This window comes from Phyllostomus discolor, chromosome 13 (assembly GCF_004126475.2).
Source record: "Phyllostomus discolor isolate MPI-MPIP mPhyDis1 chromosome 13, mPhyDis1.pri.v3, whole genome shotgun sequence".
In the NCBI taxonomy this organism is placed as follows: domain Eukaryota; kingdom Metazoa; phylum Chordata; class Mammalia; order Chiroptera; family Phyllostomidae; genus Phyllostomus; species Phyllostomus discolor.
In genome coordinates, this window is record NC_040915.2 from 66,875,078 (window position 1) to 66,901,930 (window position 26,853).

The 26,853-nt window shown below is 38.5% G+C and overlaps 1 protein-coding gene across 4 annotated transcripts in view; it reads right to left on the reverse strand.

Moving 5' to 3' along the window:
* The window catches only part of ARHGAP32 (Rho GTPase activating protein 32), a 265,997-nt gene that overhangs the window by 95,017 nt on the left and 144,127 nt on the right, over nucleotides 1–26,853 (reverse strand). For 3 of the 4 annotated variants that reach the window (XM_028527567.2, XM_036014652.1, XM_028527566.2), the window contains 3 exons: nucleotides 17,311–17,397; nucleotides 3,051–3,188; nucleotides 363–455 (listed from right to left, as the gene is read on the reverse strand). In XM_028527567.2, coding sequence (XP_028383368.2) covers nucleotides 363–455; nucleotides 3,051–3,188; nucleotides 17,311–17,397 — 318 coding nt within the window. Of the gene's footprint in view, nucleotides 1–362; nucleotides 456–3,050; nucleotides 3,189–15,916; nucleotides 16,201–17,310; nucleotides 17,398–26,853 lie in introns of those variants that run through there. The other variant, XM_036014653.1, reaches the window with a different exon arrangement.

The window sequence follows — 26,853 nt, forward strand, 5'->3', positions numbered from 1 at the left end:
ATCCTGACCAAAAGTCACCCAAGACTGATTCTTAAATCAGATCCTTTAAAGGTTGTCTCTTGTTTGAAAATAACTAAAAAATATTTCCAATTATTAAGTCAACTGAAAATATATACATACCTTTCTAAATGTATACATTAACATGTCAAACACCAAAATAACAATATAAAACTATTTTCCTGGACCATCAAAGAAAGATTTGACATGAAAAATATTTAATGTGTCACATATCCTTCCAGAATATAGAAGAAACTGCATTTTGTTACTCCTAAAACTCAATAGCTCTCAAAATTAAACAAATATTAAATCTCTTAAGCTGCCAATTTAAAACTCAACCTTAACGAGCACGAACTAGAGAGTACCTCCATCCACGTGAGGGCAGGGCCACAGTTGATCTTGTTGCCGGCGATGGAGGAGAGGCGGGACAGGTAAGCGGCGAGCATCTGAGTGACCGACTACAAGGAAAGAGAAGATTCAGTGGTAACTCAGAGTGGAAATAAGACACAGTGTCAGAGGAACTATTGAAAATTGGTTGTTTCTAGAGAAAAAGCAAACCTGCAGATTTCCTAGCATTTTAATAGTTACAGAGGGTTCTTCACAGAGTCGTAACAGTGCCTTGAACTGAAACCACGGCGCTCATCTACCAAGTCTTTGTCTTGTACAGAACTTTAACATTTAACCCATCATCATCAGGGAACAGGCTACTTTACAGCTTCTAATTTTACTGCTTTTTCTTTCTATTTTTGTATGGAAACCTAAAAGATACTAATCGAAAGGACACACTTGGCTTTTCTGCCCAGTTGCTCCCAGCAACCCTGACACCCTTTCCCCAGGACCTGTGGTACTTCTCCCGCCGCAGCAGGATAGCCGTGCCACATGGGATCCTAGCCCATGGGACAGCTGAGTGGTCCAGGAATGTAATTCAACTTGACCTGGCCTAACATAGGTTACCGCAGGAATTAGGAATTATGATACAAAACTTCAGCTCAGTCTGGCTGCTGTCTTAAAATAGGTAACAACCCAGCACCTGCTGGTAGTGACCACGTTCTGAGGCAGCATGAGAGAGAAAGTTATGCAACAGATTGACAGAGATGGGAAATGGAGATAGAGAGGCGTACAGGTTCTCAACGATACAAAAAAAATGTGTGGTTTTAAAATGTTCCCAAGACTCTGCTGTAGTGTCAGTTCTTACATGATTGATGGTGTTGCTACTTTGCCCTACATACTTAATTGCCCTGGAATTAATTATAGAATTGAAATGGGCCCCCATCAGGACTTGGAAGAATTCTGCACTGTTTTTGAGCATTCGCTGCAGCTGCCAAGAAGTCTAATGTTAATGCAATTCTTGTTGTCTTGAGAAAATATGTTGTTTGCTCTCTAGAAGCCTTTCTGGTTTTCTCTCTGCTTTGGCATTTTGCAATTTTTACTACATGTTTCTAGATGTGTGTCTTTTCACTCATTACATTAGCACTTAATGGGACCACTTAATTTGAAAATATGCCTTTTTTAACTTTAGGGAATTTTCCTATACTAATGTTTAGTGAATTCCACTGAGAGGAAAGCAGGGACTTCTCAGTCTATTTTCCACATGTCCCAGCTACTCTCTCACAACTTTTTATACCTTTGAGGACTGCATTGTTACACAGCATGATCTTTCAGCTAATTCTCTATTTATCTGTGCCCATTTTTTATGTAGTCTAGCTATTCAGGTTTGCTATCATTAAAATTAATTTACATGACCATATGTTCATTTCTAAGATCTCTTGATTATTTTACTTTTGCAAAATTCTGCTCTCACTCTATGAATGTGATTGCTTCACTCTCTGAGTATACTAATCATGTTCTTCAAGGCCCTCTGTTTGCCCTCCTGTTGTTTGTTCACAGTTGTGCACCGCTTAACTGATGGGGATACATTCTGAGAGGTACAACCTCAGGGGATTTCATCGCTGTGTGAACATCGCCGAGTGCATGCACATACACAAACCTAGACGGTGTAGTCCACTATACACCTGGGCTATATAGTGTAGCCTATGGCTCTTACAAACCTGTACAGCATGTTACTGTGCAAACCAACATGAGATTAAATCATGCACAAGTGAAAATGATGCAACCAAGAGGCATAATATATATGAGATGAATAAGGCTGCTACCGGCATAACACAGTACATTAAGTAAAAAGAGTACATTAGAAAACAGTGCTATTAAAGTATTTTATAGTAAACACAGTCATGTATTATCAAGTATTGTGTATTGTACATAATTACACATGCTACACTTTTATGTGACTGGCAGCACAGTATGTGTGTCGACACTCTATCACCATAAACACTTGAGTACCTGAGTAATGCACTGCACTATGAGGTTATGACAGCGACCACCTCACTAGGACACAGAAAATGTTCAGCTCCATTATAATCTTGCGGGACCTCCATCATACATGCAGTCCATTACTGACCGAAATTCTTCATGCAGCACGTGACTGCATGCTGTTTTTACCTGGAAGATCTCTAGTTCATCTGTCTTCTTGCATGTGTACTTCATGCTCATTTTCTCGTCCTCCTAAGTCTTACCCCATCTACTTTCAAACATTCTTCATAATTTCTTATTCCCTGATGGTTCTTTTCATTTTCTGATGTTATAAAAAAAAAATCTCATCCCTTTAAAAAAGTTTTAAATCCTTTATATTTTTACTAGAAATATTTGTCAGAAATGCAGGTGGATGTGTAAACATAGTCTGCTATCAAAAATTAGTAAACAAACAGCATTATTTCAATATCCATGTATGATTATTACTGAAGTCAAGGTCTTTCATATTTTATATTCTCTTTGAAGAATGTCTGCTTATATACATTGCTCATTTATATATTATTACAATATGAGATTTTCTGTTATAAAATTATACATTAAACCTACTTTACTAACCATTAGCTTTACTAATTTTTCAGTCACAAAATAATTAAATAATCCCAGGAATCATCCTGAGTGCTCACTATAAGCTTTTATTTAGTATACAAGCAAAACTTTCTGCTAATGTATATACAGTTAACTACCTCTGGGCTGTCCTTCAGGATGTCTGAACGGGGAAGTTCTGAGAGCTGGGAGAACCGTCGGTCATAGATGCACAGATGAAGATGCTTGTCAAGTACTCGAAAATCTTCGTAACTTCTTTTAACGATCCAACTTTTGCCCTGTGGGTAAGAAAAAAAGGCTCCTATAATTCATCTCTATTAGAAAATGCTTATGAACCGGGCCTTATTCTAAAATGGTATTTCATTCAGGGGACTTTCTATTTTCTAATGGAAAGCTGCTATTAATGCAATAATAAAAAGGTAAACCCCAAAACAATCTGGTGCATTACATTATGTTGGAAGATCAATAACGGACCCTGAGCCCAAACTCCCCACTAACCCTCTTCCCACCACTCATCAGAGTCCTTCCACTCTCCGGGGATAACCACCGTTAAATGGCTCACACAGCCTACAACCTTACCCTGCAGAAGGGGCCATAAAATAACTTTGAGTGACAGAAAACCATTACAAATTAAAGAAAAATAAAACCAACTTATCACTAACATCTTCTGTGACTGACACTAGAAATATACTAATATTAAAATTAGGTCCTCATATAATGATTTGATATGCATATATTACCTAAAACCCATTATTTCTCCCCACTTCTCAGGTTTTCTTCCTTTCCTTGCCCAATCTCACAAACTCATTAAAAATAAAAACCTATTCATAGAGCATTTTTAGTACCTACTGTCTTCTAATTTTATCTTGAATCTATTACTTCCAATAGCCATAGCTTCAGTGAGGACTCACATCATTTCTTACCTGGAATATTGCTAACGCTCCCTGCCTATGATCTCCTCCCTCACTCTGCTCCCCCCAATACAAAACACAACACTTATCAGTTCACACTGGCAAAAATCATTAAAAAACAGTGTGGTCAGCAGCGATGAACAGGTCCTGAGTGCACAGCATCTGGTTTTTCAATATAACCTATTTTTATATGGAGACTTTCATCTCCTAAAAACCTGGAAGAACTAGAAGAATAACCCTCCAAAGTAACCAGTCATCTCAGAATGAAAGACACATTTTTTGTGTAGCTCTTCTCCATTCTCCTCAGCCAAATGGCACAGAAACAGAAGGTAACACTCATAGGGGAGGTGCTGAATTTTAAACAGAGGTATGTCAAAAACTAGCACAACAAATTATCTAATTCTACTTTGGACTACAAGTCTCCATTACATAGATCTCCTCTTTCAGACAGTTGTTAGAATAAGATAAGAGAATAGATGTGGCACTTTTAACAAACAGATCCTACATTTAAAGGATAGTGTTCTAGTCCCTATTCTAGGAAATGCTAGCATAATCACTCTAGAATGGGATCCAGATAATTCTGGTGATCAATCAGAATTGACAACCATTGATCCATAGGATTAAGCCCAAATATATTTGCACACATCAGAGCTTTCATTGCCTGGGTCCTGTCTACACTGATAGTCTGATCTCATTCACTACTGGTCCACGCCCTTTCTTTGCTTCCAGCTATGCTCAGTTACTTCCATTCCTTCATTTGATGGGATGTATGCCCTTTCTTGCCTCCATGAGTTTTAAGTGCTATTCTGTCTACCCTGGAAAGTCATTCTTTCACTCCTTGTTCAATCAAGTTAAGCTCCTTCATTTGTTTAGTTCAACAGATGCCTTCTACCCAACACTTTCCTGAATGACCACAGGGGGGTAAATACTTCTCTCTTTGGGATGGCAAAAAGAAAAAAAAATAAAAATACACTACAAAGGCAGAAAAAATAGAGACAAACTTCTTATCGCAGAGTTGCAATAATTTTTCTTTCACACTTATACACATATTGAAAATTATGCAACATTTCAAATATCAGAAAAGTACAAAAAAAATAGCAACATGCACCCATGTCTCTATCACAGAGATTAAATACATTGTTGACTCTTGTTTCAAGGCTCCCAACATTTTTAAAGAGCAATTACCGCAGATGTAAAGCCCCATTCTCTCATGTTCTCCTTCTAAAGGTAAGGACTGGAGTTAATGTGCATTGTTATCACGCACAAATACATGCTTTACATCTTTACTACATATTAATAATCCATAAATAATGTATACTATTGTTTTGAATCTGACATAATTCACGTATTTTTGGAACATGAACAGCATGTTGCACTTTTTCCATGTTGTCATGGAAAACATAGGTAGCTTTATTATTAGACAAATGCTAGAGTATAATTTCCTGGAGGAGTAAAACCCCAGTCTACTTGCCCACTGCCCTGTGGGAGGGGAGTGAGGGTTTCATGCTTGGCACTTCGGCATGCAGCACTGCAGTGAACACGTCCCCGTCTCGCCCCACACATGTAGGAGAGAGTCTCCGCAGGAGCTGCCTGCAAGCGGGACCGCTGATCCTAATGTATGGCCATTAGCAACTTCATTTTAAATTTGCCAAACTGGCCTCCAGAGTAATAATACCACTTTGGTGTGAATTGCATATTCCTAACCAGAAACCTGTTCATCTTCTCCATTTAAATGACTTTTACTTACTGATATGTGTGAAAGAATAGGGACCAAAGTAAGTGTCAAATAAAGTAATTTAAATTTGCATTTGGACAAGAACTTGTTAGCTGCCCTCATCCAAGCATTTTAAATTCACCCATTCTGTCCTCTGACTTGGGTTTGGCGGGCAATGCTTGAAAAATTGTGTATGAACACCTTTAGGAACAGGACAGCACAGTTGAATTTGTCAAAGTGATTGCCACACCAAGCCATTTTTCTTACTTACGTTACTTGCACAGATGCTGAAGCTATATAGATTTATCTACTACTGAAATAAAGAAGTAGCTAAAATCTTGGCTCTAGGGTGTCCCAGTAAATCCTGGCTGATTAAGAATTGCATGCAGTAATAGTAATATAAAGTGCCTTGTAGAGTACCAGAAATGGCTCCTTTAATTTAAAAAACTTTCTGAACTGAACATATCAGAATTAGGGAACAAAGTTTCCAGTCAAAACCCCATGGTATCTAGCAGAACAAATGACTGGTCACCAAAAGCTCAGTAACTAAAAGGACAAAAGAATATTCTTACTGATTACTGTTATTCATATGAGGGTTTAGCCAGGGAAGAGTTAATGTATTGTCAGAGGTCGAAAGTGGTTTTCCACATTAGCTGAATTATAAGTTTCAATGTTGGGGAGTGAAATCTTAAATTTAATATAAAGAATTTTATAAATGTTATAAATTATGAATTTTGTAAATTTAATGGCAAAAGATGTACAATGCTGACACTAATCAAAAGATAGCAGGAGTAGCTACATTAATTTCACACAGAGCTGAACTCGGATTGAGGCCAGTTATCTGGGAAGAAAGGCATTATATAATAACATAGAAGATAATTCTCCAAAAAGAAGTAACAATCCTTAATGCCTACATTAAGGAATCAAAACACGTGGAGCACAAACTGATAGAACTGTGAAAGGAAATAGGTGAATCCACTATTACAGTTGGAGACTTCAACATCCCTCTAACAAAAATGGACAGATCCAGCAGGCAGAAAATCAGGAAGAGCGTATTTGAACTCAACAACACCATCAATTAACTGCATATAATGCACATCTATAGATTACTTCATTCAAAAAACATCCCTCTCAAGCTCACATGGATCATTACCAAGAGACCACATTCTAGGCCATAAAACAAATGCTAGCAAATTTAAATTTTTAAATACAATTTCTGCTCTCAAATCATGATGCAATTAAACTGGAAATCAATAACAAGAAGACAACAGGAAAGTCCCAAAATACCGGCAAGGTTAAGCAAAACACTTCCAAATAACACATGGGTCAAAGAAAAATCTCCCACAGGAAAATCTAAAAATTAAAATACAACATATCAAAATGCATGAGATGCAGCAAAAGCAGTGCTTAACAGGATTACTGATAGCATTGAACACATATATTAGAAGAGAAGGATCCAAATTCAATCATCTAAAATTCCATCTTAGGAAAATAGAGAAAGAAGGACAAATTGAAACCAAAGTAAGCAGAATAAAAGAAATAAAAATAAAAGCAGAAATCAATGAACTTGATAACAGAAAATCAAGTGAGATAACCAACATAATCATGATGCCCTGGCTGGTGTGGCTCAGTGGGTTGGGCACTAAACCAAAGGGTCACTCGTTCAATTCCCAGTCAGGGCACATGCCTGGGTTGCAGGACAGGTCCCCAGTAGGGGGCGCACAAGAGGCAACCACACACTGATGTTTCTCTCCCTCTCTCTCCCTCCCTTCCCCTCTGTCTAAAGATAAATAAACAAAAATTTTTTTAAAAGTGGTTCCTTGAAAAAAATCAATGAAATCATAAAACTCAATCCAAGATAAGTATGGGGAAAAAAAGAGAGGACACACATTACTAATATCAGAAATGAAAAAGGGAACATCACAACAGACCCTATAAACATATAAAGGAATACTATACTATAAACAATTTGTATGCCCACAAATTTCATAACAACAATGAAATGGGCCAATTCCTTGAAAGACACAATCTATCAAAACTCACACAAGAAATGAACAATCTGAATAGGTCTATAACTGTAAAGTAAACTTAATAAATAACTAATAAACTTCCAAAAAAGAAAGGACTAGGTCAAACTGGATTCACTGGTGAATTATACCAAGCATTTAAAGAAGAGATTATACCAATTCCCTACAATAACTTTCAAAAATTAAAGCAGAGAGAATACTTCCTAATTCATTCTATGAGGCTAGAACAAGAAAGAAAAAATACAGACCAATATCTCTTGTGAATATCAATGTAAAACTCCTCAATAAAATTTTAGCTACTAGAATCCAATAACATATAAAAATAATTATACACCACAATCAAGTGGAATCTATCCCAGATACAGAAGGCTGGTTCAACATTCAAAGTCAATTAATGTAATCCGTGACATCATCATAAGAGAAAAAAATTCCAGGATCACATCAACAGATACAGAAAAGTATCTGACCAAATGTAACATTCATGATAAAAATATCTCAGTAAACTAGGAATACAGGAGAACTTCCTCAGGCTGATAAAGAATACCTATTAAAACTCACAGTTATGCCCTGGCTGGTGTAGCTCAGTGGACTGAGCATGGGCCTGAAAAACCAAAGGGTTGCTGGTTCGATTCCCAGTCAGGGCACATACCTAGGTTGTGTGCCAGGTCCTCAGTAGGGCATGTGCAAGAGGCAACCACACGTTGACTTTCTCCTTCCCTTCCCTCCCCTCTCTCTAAAAATAAATAAATAAAACATTTAAAAACCTCACAGTTAATATGACAATTAACGTTGAGAAACTTGAAGCTTTCTGATTAAGATTAGGAATAAGGCCAAGATGTCCCCTCTTATCAATGCTTTTCAACACTGTACTGGAATTACTAGCTAATGCAATAAGACAAGGAAAAGAAATAAAAGATACAGATTGGGAAGGAAAAAATAAAACTGCCTTTCTGAATAGATGGCATGACCATCTAGGCAAAATATGAAAAAAGAATTGACAAAAAAAATTCTGAAATAAGTGATTATAGTAAAACAGCAAAATTCAAGGTTAATGTACAAAAGTCAATTGCTTTCCCATATACTAGCAATGAGTAAGTGAAATTTGAAATTAACATATTTTGCCATCCATAATACACACTTTTTTTGCACAAGTTTTTGAGGGAGAAATAAGAGTGCGCATTATACATGGGTTGTACTAATTCTGTATCTATATAAATAAATGTTTTTAATTCTTTTATTTATGTTTATGCATAAGTGTATTAAACATGTAACTCTGGAAAGCAATAATGATATCTGTATGCAAAATAATACCCTGGAATACAGTAATCAGTTTTATTTCTACATATAAAAATTAAAATTCAATTAAAAAATTAAGCCCTGACTGGTGTGGTTCAGTGGATGGAGCACTAGCGTGCAAACCAAAGGTTGGCCAGTTTGATTGCCAATCAGGACACATACCTGGGTTGCAGGCCAGGTCCTCAGTGGGGGCATAAAAGAGGCAACCACATATTGATGTTTCTCTCCCTCTTTCTCCTTCCCTTTCCCTCCCTCTAAAAATAAATAAATAAAAATCTTTTTTAAGAAATTAAAATGAAGGATTTTTTCCTGAAAGTTTGGGCCAAAAATGTGGGTGTGCAGTACTGGTAAAAACACAATAACATTTACATTAGCATGAAATACTTAGGTATAAATCTAACAAAACGTGTACAAGATCTATATGAGGAAAGCTGAAAAACTCCAGTGAAAGAAGTCAAAGAGCTAAATAAATGGAAAGATATATCTTTTTTATGGAGAGAAAGACTCCATATTATCAAGATATCAGTTCTTCCCAACCTAATTTATACATTCACATGTTACTGCAATCAAAACGCCAGCAAATTATTTTTGTGGATGTCAACAAACTGATTCTAAATTTCATCTGAAGAGGCAAAAAAAACCAGTGCAGCTAACACAGTACTGATGAAGAACAAAGCTGGAGGGCTGACACTATCTTACTTCAAGATTTATCATAAAGAATGATATTGACAAACGAATAGACATACATATCCATGGAACAAAATGGAGAGCTCAGAAACAGACCCACCTAAAAACAGTCTGCTGATCTTTGACAAAGGAGCAAAGGCAATAGAATGTAGAAAAGACAGTCTTTTAACAAATGGTGCTGTAACAATTGGACATCCAGAGGCAAAGAGAAATTACTCTAGACATAGACTTTACAACTTTCAAAAACACTGACTCAAAATGGATTACAGACCTTAATGTAAAATGCGAAACAATAAAACTCCTAGAAGAAAATATAGATGACCTTGGGTTTGGTGGTAACTCTTTTCAGCTATAATACCAAAGGCACGATCCGTAACAGAAAAAACTAATAGGCTGCATTTCACTGAGCTTAAAATTTCCTGCTGTCAAAGACACTGTCAAGACAATAAAAAGACAAACCACAGACTTGGATAAACTATTCACAGAAGCCGTGTCTGATAAGGAACTGTTATCTAAAATATGCACAAAGAACTCTTTAAACATCAAAAATAAGAAAGCAACTGATTCAAAAATGGGTAAAAGCCCTTAACAGACACCTCACCAAAAAGCTACACAGATGACAAATAAACATATGAAGAGATATTCCACATTGTAGGTCATCAGAGAAATGCAAATTAAAACAGCAGCAAAATACTACTATACCCCTACTGGAATGACAAAACTCCAGAAAACTGATATCACCCAATGTTGGCGAGAATGTGAAGCAACAGGAACTTTCCTTCATTGATGAAATAGTACAGCCACTCTGGAAGGCAGTTTGTTAGTCTGTTACAAAACTAAACATATTCTAATCATAGGGTCCAACAATTACATTCCTTGATGGTTACCCAAATGAGCTGAGAAGTTATGGCCACACAAAACCTACACACAAATGCTTATAGAAGCTTTCATTGTAACTGCCAAAACTTGGAAGCAATCTTCAGCTGATGAATGAATGAATAAATAAATTGTGGTACACCCAAACAATGGAATATTGTTTGGCAATAAAAAGAAGTAAGGAAGCTGTAGAAAAGCATAAAGGACACTTAAACGCATATTACTAAGTGAAAGAAGCCAACCTGAAAATGCTACTTTCTGCATAATTCCAACTATCCGACATCCTGGAAAAGGCAAAACTATGGAGACAATAAAAGGACCAGTGGTTAGCAGGAGTTAGGGAGAGGTGAGAAATGAACAGGTGGGGCACAGCTGACTTTCAGGGCAGTGAAACTATTCTGCGTGATACTAGAGTGGCGGATACATGGCACTGCAAGTGTATCCAAACCCACAGACTGCACACCTCTGTGAGGGAGCTCTTGGTGACAACGGTGTGTCAACGTTAGGTCCATCCATTGTGACAAAGGCACCTTGTTGGTGGGGAATGTCCACCATGGAGGAGGCTGTGCACATGTGGGAACTACGTACTTTCCTCTCAATTTTGCTGGGAATCTAAAACTGCTCTAAAAAATGAAGTTCACTAATTTAAAAGAGTAATCATGTCCTCTTCTGTCTAAGCAGTCTTGCTCACAGAAATAAGTATCAACAACCAGCCACATAAATGCAGCAACCTTGAGAGTCTCAAAAAGTAAATGCTAGAGACTGGTTTTCAAAATTCATTTCTTCACATATAAGTGAATTGATTTCTTTCAACTTTTAAAAAATATCTGTGTGCCAGCAGAAGTCTGCTTTTTATAGATTTTCATTCACGAAATTAAAACCTTAACATATAATTTGTAAATCAACTAAAACTATGTTAAATTCACTGAGTAAATTGTAGAAGTAGTAAAATATCTCATATTTTCAGCAGCTATAAAAGGACTTCAAATTTCATATATAAAAAAACAGTCTCAATCATCCAATTCCCAGACAGAATAAAGTAAATGATAAGAATATTTTAGAAGTTCAATTATAGTATAAAAAAACAAAAACGCTTTATACACATCTGCCTAACTTGTTATTTCCTGCTAATTTCTATCCTTAAAAAATTACTATTATCAAGTAATGATTGTTATTCATGGGTAACAAAAATCAACCTCTTATCAAGCCTCTTGACAAGGCTTAAAAATAAGAAAATAAGAATATCCCAATGTGTACAGGGTCATGTTTCTAAGACAAAAGTTTGTTCTTCTTTCTTTCATTTATTCACCAGTTATTGTCTGAGTACCTAAATAATACTAAGCACTGAAGTGAGCATTAGAGATGCAACAGAGGAAGGACCATCAAACTTCTGACTTCTTAGGATTTATTTCTAAATGAGAAAACAAATACTTTTTAAAGTAAATAAATACATAAATGAAATAATGATGGTGTTGTACTATAAAGAAATAAGGAAGAACCTACTTCACGTAGGGTGGCAGCAATAGCCCTTCTGAGGACATGATAGCTAAGCTGGATCCTGAGAACGGAAAGGGCACTGAACACCCAAGCGCTCAGTGTGAGTAGTTATGGGCTAATCAACGTTCAGTGCCTTGTTGTAGGAAAAAGCTGAGGGTCTTTTAGGAACTGACTAAAGCCAGTGTGACCAGAACATAGGAGTGAGAAGACTATCATGACATGAAGCAGAAGAGGCAGGCCTGTCCACATGGGTGCAGGGTCCTCACAGGCCTTGCTAAGTAGGGAGTTTGGGTTTAGCTCTCAACACAGTGAAAATCTGTTGTAGAGCTTTAACCCTAAGACTAACGTGTTTCAGTGAACACTTTACACCACTTTGGCGGTTTAGAGGGTTATGTTCAATTACAGGGTGCAAACCCAGATTCTATCACACTGGCTCAACAAGAGATAATGGCTTATGCAAGCTTGGTAATAGCAGAGATAGGAAGAGATAGGCAAATTCAAGATAGAACTGCTGTTCTTCCTGAGAAGAACAGTCTTCACCCATGTCCTTGGAAGCATCTGTATCATGGGAAAGTTAATACTGTGAATGGCGTCTTTAACTATATGATAAACCTCCGAGCAAAGGGACAGACCCGACTTAAACCTCAGCCTGGCCTCGTCCTAGATACAGGACCTGACACAAGTGACTTAACACCTGTGAGCAGCAGTTTACTCATCTGTAACTTGGGAATGGCAACACCTGCATTTCACAGAAGAGGTACGAGGTTCAAATAACAATCAGCCTACATATTTCATTTGTACAGATGCTCTCCAAATGTTAATAGGCAACCCCACCCCCAGTAACAGCATTTTCTAAATGGACTGAGTGGAGGAGATATTTAATACTCAGGAATGCATTTCTGATGTTGGAATTTCAAGCATCAAAATACAGGAGATATTTTGAGGTAAAGAGGTAGTCCCCTAAAACCAACTGGGACACAGTGGAGCCTTTATATTACTGTAAATACTTACAAAACACTTGATCTTCAGGGAAAAAATAAACTATTATATTGATGAATTCTAGTTAAAATATAGAGAAAGTGAATACAATCCAACTGCAGTAAGAAACATTCATTTCAACTACTCTAAAGCTTACTAAGGGACAATAAAATACTTAGTATTTATGAAGCAACAATTATTCTTACAATAACAAAACTATACTTACAAAAGGGAAAGACCAGAACAGGATTTTCATTACAGCACATGTTAAAAATAAATTCTTGCAACAGCTAGATGTAAAATTGTTATTTTAAAATTAACCCTTAAAAGCTGATGTTTGCTTATTTGCTAAAGAATAAAAACACAGAATATTGAATGTTTTTAAGACTCACTACCAGTGTCATTACATTTATAAATGCTTTATTCTATGTAGTGGGGCTCAATATACTTAGTGGCAGGGTTTACCTAATTTTGGCTTTTAATTATTGAACTTTTAACATTTGAAACAAAAGTTTACCCTATTCCTGAATTTCCTGAGGTTTGTATTAATTTTCATTGATTTCCAACTGAATACATTGTTTCTTGAAAAGTAGGGGAAACAGAGGAAGAATTAGTATGATTTTCCAGAAAAAAAAGTATTCCCATTCAGATAAATATTATGGTACAAATTGGAAAGTGTTTCTTCACCCACACTAGCTAACTTGTTTTTCCTACGTAACACTTTTCCCCCCAGTTTATTTAATTGGAGAACAGAATAAAAAGATAAGGGAGGGAATATCTAAAGTACAATATGCATATATTGGTTAAGGCAACTTCCTCTAAATAATAATTACTATAGGAGGGCGGGAGTTGACAGCTCCAGCAGGGCACTAAAAGCCTGTTCTCCAAGGCACTCAGGAGAGTTGTTCTATCCATGGTCGATATCCAGCTGGGACACACCAGTATGGATAACTTGGTCTGTATGGCATGTATCTACTCCAATTGCACCGGGCCCATGCTGTGTCAGCTGTTAAATATTTTTACTATCGCCCTGGCTGGCGTAGCTCAGTGGATTGAGCGCGGGCTGGGAACCAAAGTGTACCAGGTTCGATTCCCAGCCAGGGTACATTCCTGGGTTGCAGGCCATAACCCCCAGCAACCACACATTGATGTTTCTCTCTCTCTCCCTCTCCCTCCCTCCCTCCCTTCCCTCTCTAAAAATAAATGAATAAAATCTTTAAAAAATATTTTTACTATCACCAAGACTTATAATCTCTTATAATATTAAACCCAGTTGGTCTAGACTCTCCCTTATAGGCTCTTGATTTGAGACTTCCACTTAAAGTTCTCTCTATAAGTATCTTAATTAATACATACAGGCTACCTAGGTCCTGTCCACTGAAGTCATGCAGAGAAGCTCAGTGGGGCCCTGTCCGGGTAGCTCAGTTGTTTGGAGCATCGTCCCGATACAATAAGGTTGTGGGTCCCATCTCCCATCAAAGCACATATAAGAGTCAACCAGTGAATACATAAATAAATAGAGCAACAAACTGATGTTTCTCTCCCCCATCTCTCAAATCAATAATTTAAAAAAATTTTAAAGAGATTTAGGTGGTCAGTTTCCATGTCTTTTATAATTTTTTATTACCATTTGGGATATGCTTACAAATTTCAGAGTAGCCAACCAAGAATGAATCATATTAGAAAATGGGGAAAAAACAGGAAAAAATCCCACTAGACTTAAGGCTCAAATCTTGATCTTTCTCTTTAATTAACACTTTTGAGTCTTAGATTCATCATCTGTAAAATGGAAACCAGACTGTTCACCTCACAGACTGTTGTAGGAATTAAATGACAGCCCGCATGTCACAGTATCTGTGCACTACACACAGGTGATCAAAAATGCCTACTAAATCTGGATCAATTCATTATGAAAATCATGGTTTACATTTCTGAGTTCACGATTTAAAAAGAAATCAAAACTTTGAAGGGCAGAGACAAAGACACAATTAAAAGGTTCAAAGGTAAGACCTAAAAGAATCAATGTCACTCAACCTATAGAAGGGGAAATCTTCACAATTTAATTGGCCATTTTCTATGAAAGAATAAGGGAAAAAATTGGGTTAAGATGAAGCACCAAGAATACTGGTTAAATAAGAATTTCAAGAGCACATCATTAAAATCAGAAATTAGCAAAGATATGAAATGCATGCATAAGTGTATCTGGAATGGACATATTGCATCAGCATGCAATGATCTCATCTGAAGACTAAACAATCTCTCAACTCTGTTGTTGTTGTTTGTAAATTCCAAGGAGATGCAAGAAAAACTGGCAATCAGAACAATGAAGTCCTTAGCAGCTCCTGCTAAGGTTTCATATAGCTTAGGAAAGCCACCTCAGTAATTTGGGCCTCAATTTCCTCATTTGCAAAATTAGAGAGTTTGATTGTGAGTCTCCTGCAGTTATAAAAAATACGTGACTCTCATTTAGTATGGTTTATGGCCAATCTCTGTGGCAGGATACAGAAAGTAAGCCATGGGAATGCATCAATGACTGTTTACAGGGAGGCAGAGACGTGTGATGGCATTGTTACAATGCAGTAAATTACTGCTTTGATGTAATAAATAGTACACCAAGTAGCCTAAAATCTGGTAAGCAGCCTGACAAGATATTTACAACCAGGAAATAACCTAATTATCTAGGTCACTATTTATGGAAGCATAACCAAATAACAATTACACATTCTAATGTATGGTATCAAAATATTATAGATAACTTTTGAAAGTCAATTTTTAAAAAAACACAGATATTTGTGACACTGTGCTTTACTTAAGAGAATGAAAGTATCTGCATTGTCAGAACATACAGAAATTAATAGTGAGAACAAAAGATGCTAACAGGCTTTAGAGTAGAGGGATTAATAAATTCATTATGACATGCCCACCACATACGCTAGATGAAGAAGACATGGTTTATAGTCATCTGTTAGTCGAGGTTCATCACAAGAGCACTTAACATTTCCACTTAAAAATTAACTCACCAAATAGAAAAATCCTATGAAATATGAGATGAAACTTAGTGATTCAGAGCTGCCTACTTCCTCAGAGGAACTGAGATGACACACAATAAAACATGGATAAACGATATGTGACTTTAGACATATTACTCATATAAAAACCAAATCAGTTTCCAATATCATATTCTGACACCTATAAATAAAAGCACTTAATTTTGAAAGGTTTTCCTTAAAGCCAACAAGACTAAGTATTTCCCATATGAGATAAGCATCAGACTTTTCCAGGCTATTTAATTTTTAACTTCATGTACATAAATAATACTGTTTAGGAAAAAAGAACATAAATGTCCCTATCTTACTCCCAAAGAAAACTAAAATCTTTGTATATAAGAAAGATTTCCTTGAAAACACTTGCTTTACAATGGCTAATTCAAAAATAGGCAGAAAGCTCAATGAACACATACTAAGTAAACAGTATCTGATTACCTGATGGAGGAAATATTCAATGCTACCTATGACATAATTTAAATCTCACTAAAAGCAAGTCATGATTCCCTAGCCAGGTGGCCCAGTGGGTTGGAACATCATTCTGTACACCAAAAGACTGCGGGTTCGATTCCTGGTCAGGGCACATACCTAGGTTGTGAGTTAGATCCCCGGTTGGGGTGAGTATAGGAGGCAACCCTATCAATGTTTCCCTCTAACACCAATGTTTCTTTCCCTTCCTCTTTCTCTAAAATCGATAAATATATCCTTGTGTAAGGATTAAAAAACAATAATAAAATTAAAAATTTTAAAAAGCACAGTTCTAAAACATACACACACATATTACACTGATATGCCACAGTAGAACTCACCACCTTGCTTCGCAAAGTGAGCATCTGAGGCAGAGACAATGTAGCCTGCTGTTTCACAACATATTGTGCTCTTATTACCTCACCGTAAACAACGTATTTCCCTTGATCTTACAAGGAGAATTTTCATTTATGTCTGTAAATTAAATATCTATAGAAATGACCCTTTTAAATGGACTGTCTCAACTTTGAGTACATATAGAAAAACCCAAATGACTAGGAGAAAGAATAAAATAGAACATCTATGTTATCATAGTCACTTTTATTAATTTACGAGTGTCTAAAACCTTAAAAACACTGTGTGAAAATGCAGACAGAAGCCATGTACGGTGCAGTGCTAAACTGCACACTCCACTCAGTACTGTATGAACACATTATTTTCTTTTTAAAAGGATACCATTTATTTTCTGAACAAGAGTCATTCGTAGACCAATTTCAATAGTGTACAAGTATTTTCTTGTGTATTTTGTTAGGCAATGTGAGAAATTCATTACGGAAAGAAATAGTCCCTGAAAATAATTCTTATTGCATTTTATGTGACATGGAAAACACCCACAAAATTACCTGACACGCAATGTGCACGAGGTAGACCAGCTCTTTAGATTCACAGCCATTTTTCGTTATGTCATTCTGTTCTTCTGAAAGCGAAAGCTGTGGCAGAGAAAGGGCAGAGGAGAGGGGGAGTCATGATTAATGAACCAGAATAAACGAAATAGTCAGTGATACTTGGAGTCTCACATCAACTTAATGCAGGTTATGCCTTATAAGAGAACTCTACTACTTTATGGCAGATAAAGAATTCAGGATTTAAAAAAAAATACCCTAATGAGCAGTAAATAAAATATATTTGTTCAAGAGCAGGTCTTCACTTCCTTAACTTGCAGTGCACAGGTGAAAGGCAGGCATCAAGGCGGCCCCTGAGAGACAGCGTGGCCAGGGGCCTCAGAGGCCAGGCTTACTGCACAGGCTGCACACGGGCTGCCCAGGGAATGAGCTGGCCCCACCAACATGTTTTTAGACTCACTGTGCAGGTCTGCACACTGGGTTTTATTTTATTTTTATTTGAACCACCAGCTAGCATTTAGAAACTGAGTGTTTTCAAATGAAAAATACATATTTCTGGCTTCTATTGAAAAATCAGGACATGTGAAATACTGGACCCACATTCTCGCACAGGCAACAACTGACTGGAGCTGGAAGTGCCAGGCCCTTTTGAATGTGTTCTCCAAGGGACTATGCCACAGACTCGATTACGCTTGATGTTTCACCAGTATGCAGATGAATGTTAACTGTCATTCACTGTTCTGCTTGCTTTGTTATTTTTTATATCCTACTCACTGCACTCATTTATCTCACATACCTGCCCTAACTAGAAATGTGAATTTTCAAGCTCTGCTCCCAAAACAGACAACCCTGAGTTCAAAAGTGTCACTAACTGCTTGTATAATATTGACCTTTCCACTTAATCTCTCATCTGGAAAATGGAGATGACATAATAATGCCTATTCCCAAGTTTGTGAGTATTAAATGGGATATTGCACTTAAAGTGTTCACCAAGGTACCGGTACCTGGCATTCAGTAGGTACTTAATGTATGTTACCTATCATTACAGTTAATGTTATGAGAAATATATGGTTGATGAAGATATATTCTCTGTTTTTGAAGGCAATGTCAGAGGAAAAATTTAAAAAATACCTCCTGGTATTAAGTAAGAGACATTTACAAGAGATAATGATCATTCTCACACTATCCAATATAAGCTATATTAATCACAAAATCATAGTATTTTTTTAAGTAAAAGAATTAAGGGTGAAATGAAGCCTAAATGAGTAAGTCACAGAAAATGACAATACTTCCGTGACTCCGAAGTGATTAATGGATGTGCTGGAATGCCCGGGAAAGACCCAGGAGGATAAAGGGTCTGTCTGCCTTAGACAGCGGAGGCAGAAACTGGCCAGACCCAGAACAATGGCATGTGGACTGGAGTGATACAGTAAAATTCAAGGCACACCTGTGACAAAGAGTCCACACCCACCCATCGACAGATTCCCACAGGTATTCACTAAGTGTATCAGGTCAGTACACCAAAGGCAGGAGGAAGGGCAGAAGAACCAAGAGAGACAAACCCAGGGAGTATATGCAGCCTCCCCAAGCTAGCTAATGCTGTGGATGGGGAACAGAGCCAGAAAGCCCAACTGAGACAGATCCCTCTGAGGCTCTCAGACAGCCAACAACTGAAGGGTTCTGGTGGCACAGCAAAGCTGAGAAAACCCCTGCAGGGGCAACTCAACTTCATAGAGTATAAGACAGCTACACACCAAGATCTGGGCTGGGGTAGAGGAACAGGAGCTCTGTTTTGGCATGGAAAGCTGGACAAAAACCTGGAGAATGAGAACTAGCAACCAGGTGGTTTTCTTCTAATGAAGAAAAAAACACAAGTTCTCTCCATCAGTTCAGAAACCTAGTGGCTTAGCTGTAAAGCACAGAGAGAGCTTCAGACACCTTGCCCATTTTCAAGTCCCCTTGATAGGGAAAAAAAAACCACAAAAAAACAAAACCAAGAACACCTCCTGAACTTACACTCAAAGTATTTAAAAGCAATGATAAACTAAAGCTGCCAGAAGGCCAAATCTATACAAGCTACAGGTCAGCTTGACTCAGCCCCTTAATCAAATGCAACAAACATAATCCAATATAACAACCTAACAGACTAGAAGAAGAAGAAGGGGTAAGCCCATTCCTAGAGATAGTGTTTATTGACTTTACAGAACTGGCACAAAAAATTACAAACGTGCACAGAAACAAGAAATTGTAACCGACGATCAAGAAAAGAAACAATAAAAGGAATCAGACACAAAGGGCCCAGATATTGAAATAATAAAGAGAACATAAATTATGACAGAAATTCTAAAATGAACTTGAAAAGATAATAATATGGGACACATGGGAAAATGTAGCAGAGACGGAAACTACAAAAATATTCAAAATAAAATGCTAGAAATAAAAGCTATATCAGATATCAACTGCAAACTGGACACAACAGATAAAGGATCAGTGAACTTGAAAACAGGTCATTGGAAATTATCAAGTTAAAACAAAAGGATACAAACAAGGAGAACCAAACACAACAGTATGTTTGAGATCTCTGAGAGAACACCAGATGACCACGTGTACAGCTGGACACCAGAGGAAAATGAGACAGACGGCAACACAGAGAAATGTTCGGTGAAATCAAATACTTCTAAAACTGGTAAAAGATAACAATTAACAAATTCAAGAAATTTAGTGAACCTCACATAGGAGAATTTTTTAAAAATCGATACTAGACATTCTACAATCACACTTTTAAACAACAAAAAGACAAACCTCTTTGTGGTAGGCTGGAAAATAAAACAGATTGCATGAAGGTAGAAAATGTGACTGACAGCTGAATTCTCCCCTAAAGGAAGAGAGGACATAAGAAAAAGAGAAACGTCTTTAAAGTGGTGAAGGAAAAGAGCGTTAAGTCTATATCCCATGAAAATTACCTTAACAAATGTATGAAACATGGACATACATTTGTCAAGTGACAAGGGCTGAGAGGCCTTGTCTCCAGCAGACCAGTGCAAGAAAGAAAGCTACAGCAACTTCTTAGGTTGAAGGGAAATGGTACTGGATAAAAAATTCAGAAATGCAGAAGGAGTAAATGATACTAGAAGGGGTAAATATTTAAGTAAACAAAAAACAGCTAAATTTGCAACGATAACAGATGGGAGAAGTTTGAGACTATCTTAATAGTTCTAAAAAAAGAAAATAAATTGTCTTGGATTTTATACATACCTAAACTACAAGAAAAAAATAAGAGCAAAAATTAAGGGATTTCTAAACCATAACGAGGGGAATCAAATGTTTAAATATCAATAACTACAACAGAAATAAAAAATACAAGTAAAATCGATCTTCCTAAGCAGAAATGGGTGGCAGAGGAGAGAGAAGGGAAGGAGAGAGCAAACTTCCAAATGAAGGCAAGGAGATATGGGGGCGGGGAGGATACAAAACTAAAGGCAAAGGCAGATGGTCAGATGGTGTCAACAGAACAGTGGAGCAGGCAGCTCGAAACTCGAGTTCCCCGCAGAAACGTGGGAAAACAAACTAAAAACTTTCCAAATCAACTTTCTCACTACTCTAGAAAACGGTGAGAGGTTTACAACCACCGTAAGAACACCAAATCAAAAAAGCCCACTTAAAAACTGCAGGAAAGTGCCGCAGCAGTTCTACTTGCCCTGCTCCGGCTCCTCCCCAGTCAGCGGCACTGTGGCAGAGGCGGCTCCAGTCCCCGGTGTGCGACCCTGGTCCCCGGGTCCGCAGGAGTAAAGACGCATTAGCAAAATACTGTGTGAATCTATTCCAATCTGTCTGGTGAGCCCCTGAAGAACTGGTGCAAGACACAAACCTCTGTTTCATTAAACTTGGAACTGACTCAGGGACAATAAGCAGCAGCATTGTTCAAAAATACTGTAAAGTAAACAAGAAACCTGTAGCTACCTGGAGCAAAAGATTATAGTTAAGACATAAAATAGTTTAAAACCCAGGAGGAAAAGCTGAGGAGAGAGGTTCTTTGTGAAATTAGGGCATTGAAAAACCCACGAATGTGTCCAGGGCAGAACACATGCCCACAGAAGATATAAGAATAGCCGACCCTTTCACCTCCAACTAATCTTAGAGTTGAATGAGTGCCCTAACACAGAGAAAATGTGCAAAAGCAGGACAAACTGCCTGTTTCCTTTATTTTTAGCTCCTGACATTCAAGGAATTACCTGAAAAAAAAATACATACTACCTGAACAGAAGCTAAAAGAAGAGAGACTTTACTGAGAAGCCATGAGAGAGAATAGTCTTTGCAAAAATAATCTGGAAAAGCTACTAAACAAACAGACAACTACATCCTTCATGAACAAAAACAACTGTAGAAAGGTGTGAATCTGATTGCCAGGGTCACCACATTATAACATTCAAATGTCCAGTACGCAATGAAAAAAATCACAACATACACCAAAAACAAACAAACAAAACACCTCACCAACCCTAGGAAGGCAGGGGTCATTATCAAGAAAAGTAAAAATAAGACCATAGAATCCGTTTCTGAGAAGTCTAGATATAAGATTTTAAGTAGATTTCAAATGAACTATCTAAAATACACTCCAAGAGCTCAAAGAACCCACAAAGAACTAAAGGAAAGCAAGAAAACAATACAATGAAAACTTAAAAAAGAGAGAATCAAACACAAACTTGGGCGATGACAAACCACTTGCTAAAACAAAATTTCACTGAAAGGATCAACAGCAGATTTGGGGAGGGAGAAAAATCAACTTATTTAAAGAAAGTATAAATAAAATTATACAGTCCAAAGAACAAAAAGAAAAAGAAATTTTTTAAAGTGAAAAGTGCCAAAGGGAGCTATAGGACATCATCAAGAGGACCAAAACTTGTCCTGGCAGGTGTGGCTCAGTGATTAGAGCATCATCCTGTAGACCAAAAGGCCGTGGGTTCGATCCCTGGTCAGGCACATACATGAAGGATGTTTCTCTCTCACATCGATGTCTGTCTGTCTCTCTCTCCTCAGCCCTTCCCCCTCTCATTGCTAAAAAGCAATGATAAAAATGTCCTCCATTGAGGATAAAAAAGAAAAAGGACCAAAACTTGCATTATGGAAATCTGAGAAGAAAAAAGAGAGATAGATATAAAGAGATTATTTGGGAAGAGATATTAAGAATACGGAGGAATAGAATGCTGACTCTAGGGCCCCTTCATAAAAATGAGGATTAACAACTACCCACTAACAAGAATGCCTCTGCGAAAATACTAGAACCTAGTGGTGAAGTCAAGGCAAACCCTAGGAACAAAAGTTTGAGAAAAATTGTATTAGAAAGGTAAGAGGGTTTCACCTAGACAGCCTCTCCTCTCTCCCCAGTCAGCAGAGAATCACACTAAGAGGGATTCCCTAGGAACATGGTTTCTCCAGTGGGGAAAAAAAGCCCAAGATGGACATTCAGCTTCCCCAGCCTCTCCAGTGTCTAGCAGCAAATGTCAAGACCTCTGTCTTGCCTCAGGGAACACTGGGGAATCGGCAGAGATAGGCCACTCAAAGTCACTTAGTGACAAAAAAGGGGAATGGGGCACACAGTGACCAGTGAAGTGAATGGATTTTGGAGGTGGCACCATGTCCCTGCTGGTGACACTGCCCCACAAGAGAAACCCAGCCAAGAGCACTACACAGCCACAGAGCCAAAATGCGGCCTTGCAGGGCCAGGGGCACAATCATCAGTTCGTCCAACTGGAGTCTCCAATCGACAGACCTGGCAACCACTGAGCACAGTGAGTGATCCTAACCAATTGTGGAGTCGAAACTACAGCCACACCCAGCCACAAGGCACTGCTTTCGGCCCTGACTAACCCAGAAATCCAGTCAGCGATCACTCTTGACCAGCAGCCCTGCCTAGATGGGGAATCTAGCAAGTTACCCCACAGACATGAATGGTTAAGACCTATGCACACCGACCCACCATCTCAAAGCCAACCTGTAACCCCACCCACATGCACAGAACAGCCTCCAGCCTCACCAAACCCCAGAGCCCAGCCTGCAGTCCCACCTGAACACCAGCTCAGCCAGAGGCACCAACTGACCAGGGATGCAGCCACACCTGGCCAGCGGCGATGACAAGCCCAGCATGCAGCATGCCCAGTCATGGAGCTCAGCAAGTGGTCCTGTCTGAGGGTGAGGTCTAGCCAGCAGCCCCGTCCACCAGAGATCCCAGCAGCAAGCCCACCCTTCCTCAGACACTACTGCCAAGTGGAATGGGGAAACTGAGACAAGAAAATAAAACAAGACCCAGCAGTTTGGGCAACTTATAGCCAGCTGGCGAATCACAAGAACTTATCTCCCCTTACCTAGGACACTGAGAGTAAGTGGTTTATATCTCCCCTCCCTAATCAAAGAATACATAATTTAAATCTCTGTGGTGTGGGGGATAGAGAACAGAGACTCAGTTAATGTCATTTGTGCCAGCTAACCCCAAGGACAGCTGAAGTCAGGGGAACAAATAAATAAAACCCCATTAAAAGCCAGGCAGATTCAAGATTAAAAGTTAAACAGTATGGTGGACCACAGAACATCCCCCAAACCTCCTATGCACTCATTTTGACACATCAGCATGTTAAAAATTCACCTGGAAAGCTGATGAACATTCTGCTAAAAACCTCCCTAAGCTTCTCACCCACAGAAAAAAGATAAAAAGCCCTCAGGACAAAGACTCAGTGCAGGCTCGCTCTACAGCACATCCATATCCTTTGCTAAACTCTAAGTGTCCCGTGAGACTTGCAGCCAGGGGAGCAGTGGGCAGCAGCAGCTCCACTGGGCTCACCCCCTGAACCCGTCTCCAGGGCCCCCCTTTCTCTGACTTTGCCCAGGGTGCTGACAGCCCCGCCGTGGCTCACTGTTCCCCTATAGCGTTTCCAGGGAGTCGAAGCAGAGCACCGCCTGGGCTCTCCCCCATTGCCTCTTCTCCCCTAAGCCCTCCCTTTGTGTCACTGCCCAGCTTTAACAAACACACTCTCGAAACCACCTGGACTCTCGGTATGAAATCTTCCCTGCACAAAGTCAAGGACCCCCACACTACAGGCCAGCCTGAGGGAGACACGCTCCGGGCCAGTCCCTGTCAGGCAAGACTACCAAGTGGCCCACTCAAAACCACAAGTTGGGCCGACTGGTGAAAGTCCTTCTCCACCAAAACAAGCCCATGAAGACTGGAGGAGGTGACCACTTCTATAAGTGCACAGACACGGATGCAAGCACCCAGGGTAGTGACGGAGCAAGGAAGTAGGACACTGCCACAGGCGGCACATGAAAATCCAGGACAGGTCCTAAAAAATGCAGCTTTGTGAGAATCATCACCTTAAAGAAGTCAAACAAAAATACAAGAAAACACAGACAACTAAAGGAAAGTAATACACAAATATACAAAGGAAAACAATACACAAAGTAAGAGGTTTAACCAAGAAATAAAAACCATTAAAACTACACATTATACAGCTAAAGAGCATAATGACTAACTGAAAATTACAATTGATAGTTTAACAGCAGACTCAATTAAGTAACAGAAAGAATCAATGAACTCAAAGGCAGGTCATTCAAAACTATCTAGTCAGAGAAGCAAAACGAAAAATGAATGAAAAAGTGTGAAGAAATACTACGGAATGTAGTCAATAAATGACAGGCATGCATCACTAGAGACCCAGAAAAGTTAGAGGGAGAAAAGGGGGCAGAAAACCTATTTAAAGAAAAAGTGGCTGAAAACATCCCAAATTTAAAGAATATGTATATACCCAAATCATATGCCATCCAAACAGGACTTCACCATGACACATTATAATCAAATTATCAAAAACCCAAAAAGACAGAATTTTGGAAGCAAGAAAACACTCTTCAAATACAAGGGAACCCCATAAGGGTATCAGCAGAAACTTGGTAGGCGAAGAGAGAGATGATACGTTCAAAATGTTGAACAAAAAGAACTGCAAAACAAAAATATGATCCATGGCAGAGCTTCCTGTCAAAGAAGAAAAAGAAATAAAGACATTTTCAAACAAATAAAAGCTGAGGAAGTTCACCACTAAATCTGCCTTACAAGAAATTGTAAAGAAAGTTTTTCAAACTGAGATGAAAAGGTGCGAAGAAACAAGGTAAAAACATAAATGAGTAAAACTCACTGGTAAAGGTGAATAATGGTCAAATTCAGAACACTCGAATAACGTAGGAGTGCTGTGCACAACACTTCAGTCTCTACTGTAAAAATTTAAAAATAAACACAGTAACTATAGCTGCAGTAATTTTAAAATGGATACGTAGTATAAAAAGATATAGTCTGTAACATCAATAACCTAAAATGTGAGAGAGAGGAAAGAAGTATAATTTTTCCATTCAACTGAACTTAACTTGTTATCAGCTTAAAATAGGATACTGTAACTATAAGATACTTTATGTAAACCTCACAGTAATCACAAAGGACGAAACTGAAGAAAACACACACAAGAGAAAAAGAATCAAAGCATAATGTCACAAAGAGTTATCAGATCACCAAGGGAGACAGCGAGATATGAAGGTAACAAAAAACTAAAACTCAAACTGAAAACAACTAACAAAATGGCGCTAGTATGCCCTGACCTACCAATAATTACTTTAAATGTAAATGATTAAATTCCTGAGTCAAAAAATAGAGTGGCTAAATAGATAAAAAATAAGATTCAACTGGAAGTTGTCTAAAAGAGAATCATTTCAGCTTTATGGACGCATACAGACTGAAAGCAGGGAGAGGGATAGATATCCCGTGCAAACGAAAACCAAAAGGCTGGAGAAATCACAATACTTCTATTACACAAAGTAGACATTCAGTCAAAAGCTGTCACAACAGACAAATGAAGGTTTATGTAAAGATAAAAGGGTCCATCTATCAAGAAGATTATATCAATAAGTAGTAAATACATATGCTCCCAACATCTGGCACCTAAATACATAAAGCAAATATTAATAGAAATAAAAGAAGTACCTGTTCCAGCAAGATGGAGGAATAGGTGGACGCACCGTACCTCCTCGTACAACCAAGATTAGAAAACCAATAATTTACAACAATAATTTACTATCAGAATAACACCCAGATCCGGCAGAGGATTTATCTGAATGGAAGTCAGGCAGCCAAGAAGTTGAAGTAGACGCGTTCATCCGGACTGGTAGGAGAAGACCAGCCCGGCGGGCGCGCGGAGGTCGGGGAAGGTTTGGCGCGAAATCGGTGCAAAAGCCATCCGGCACGCTAGAAGGCAGCGGTGATCCCTGAGTACGCAAGCTGCGGCTGGCAGACCTAGAGGGGTAGCGATTGTGGACCAGGGCAGAACTCGCGGCCCGGAAGCCCAGACAAGGGTCTGAGTCCAGGAGAACGGAACTACCGCCATTGTTTTCTCCCGCCCCGCTCCCGCTCCCGCCCCGCCCCGCCCCCACTTATAACGTCACAATCTAGCGACTGGGGTGCCCAGCCCCAGTGAGCACCTAAGGCTCCGCCCCCCACCGTAACAAGAGCAA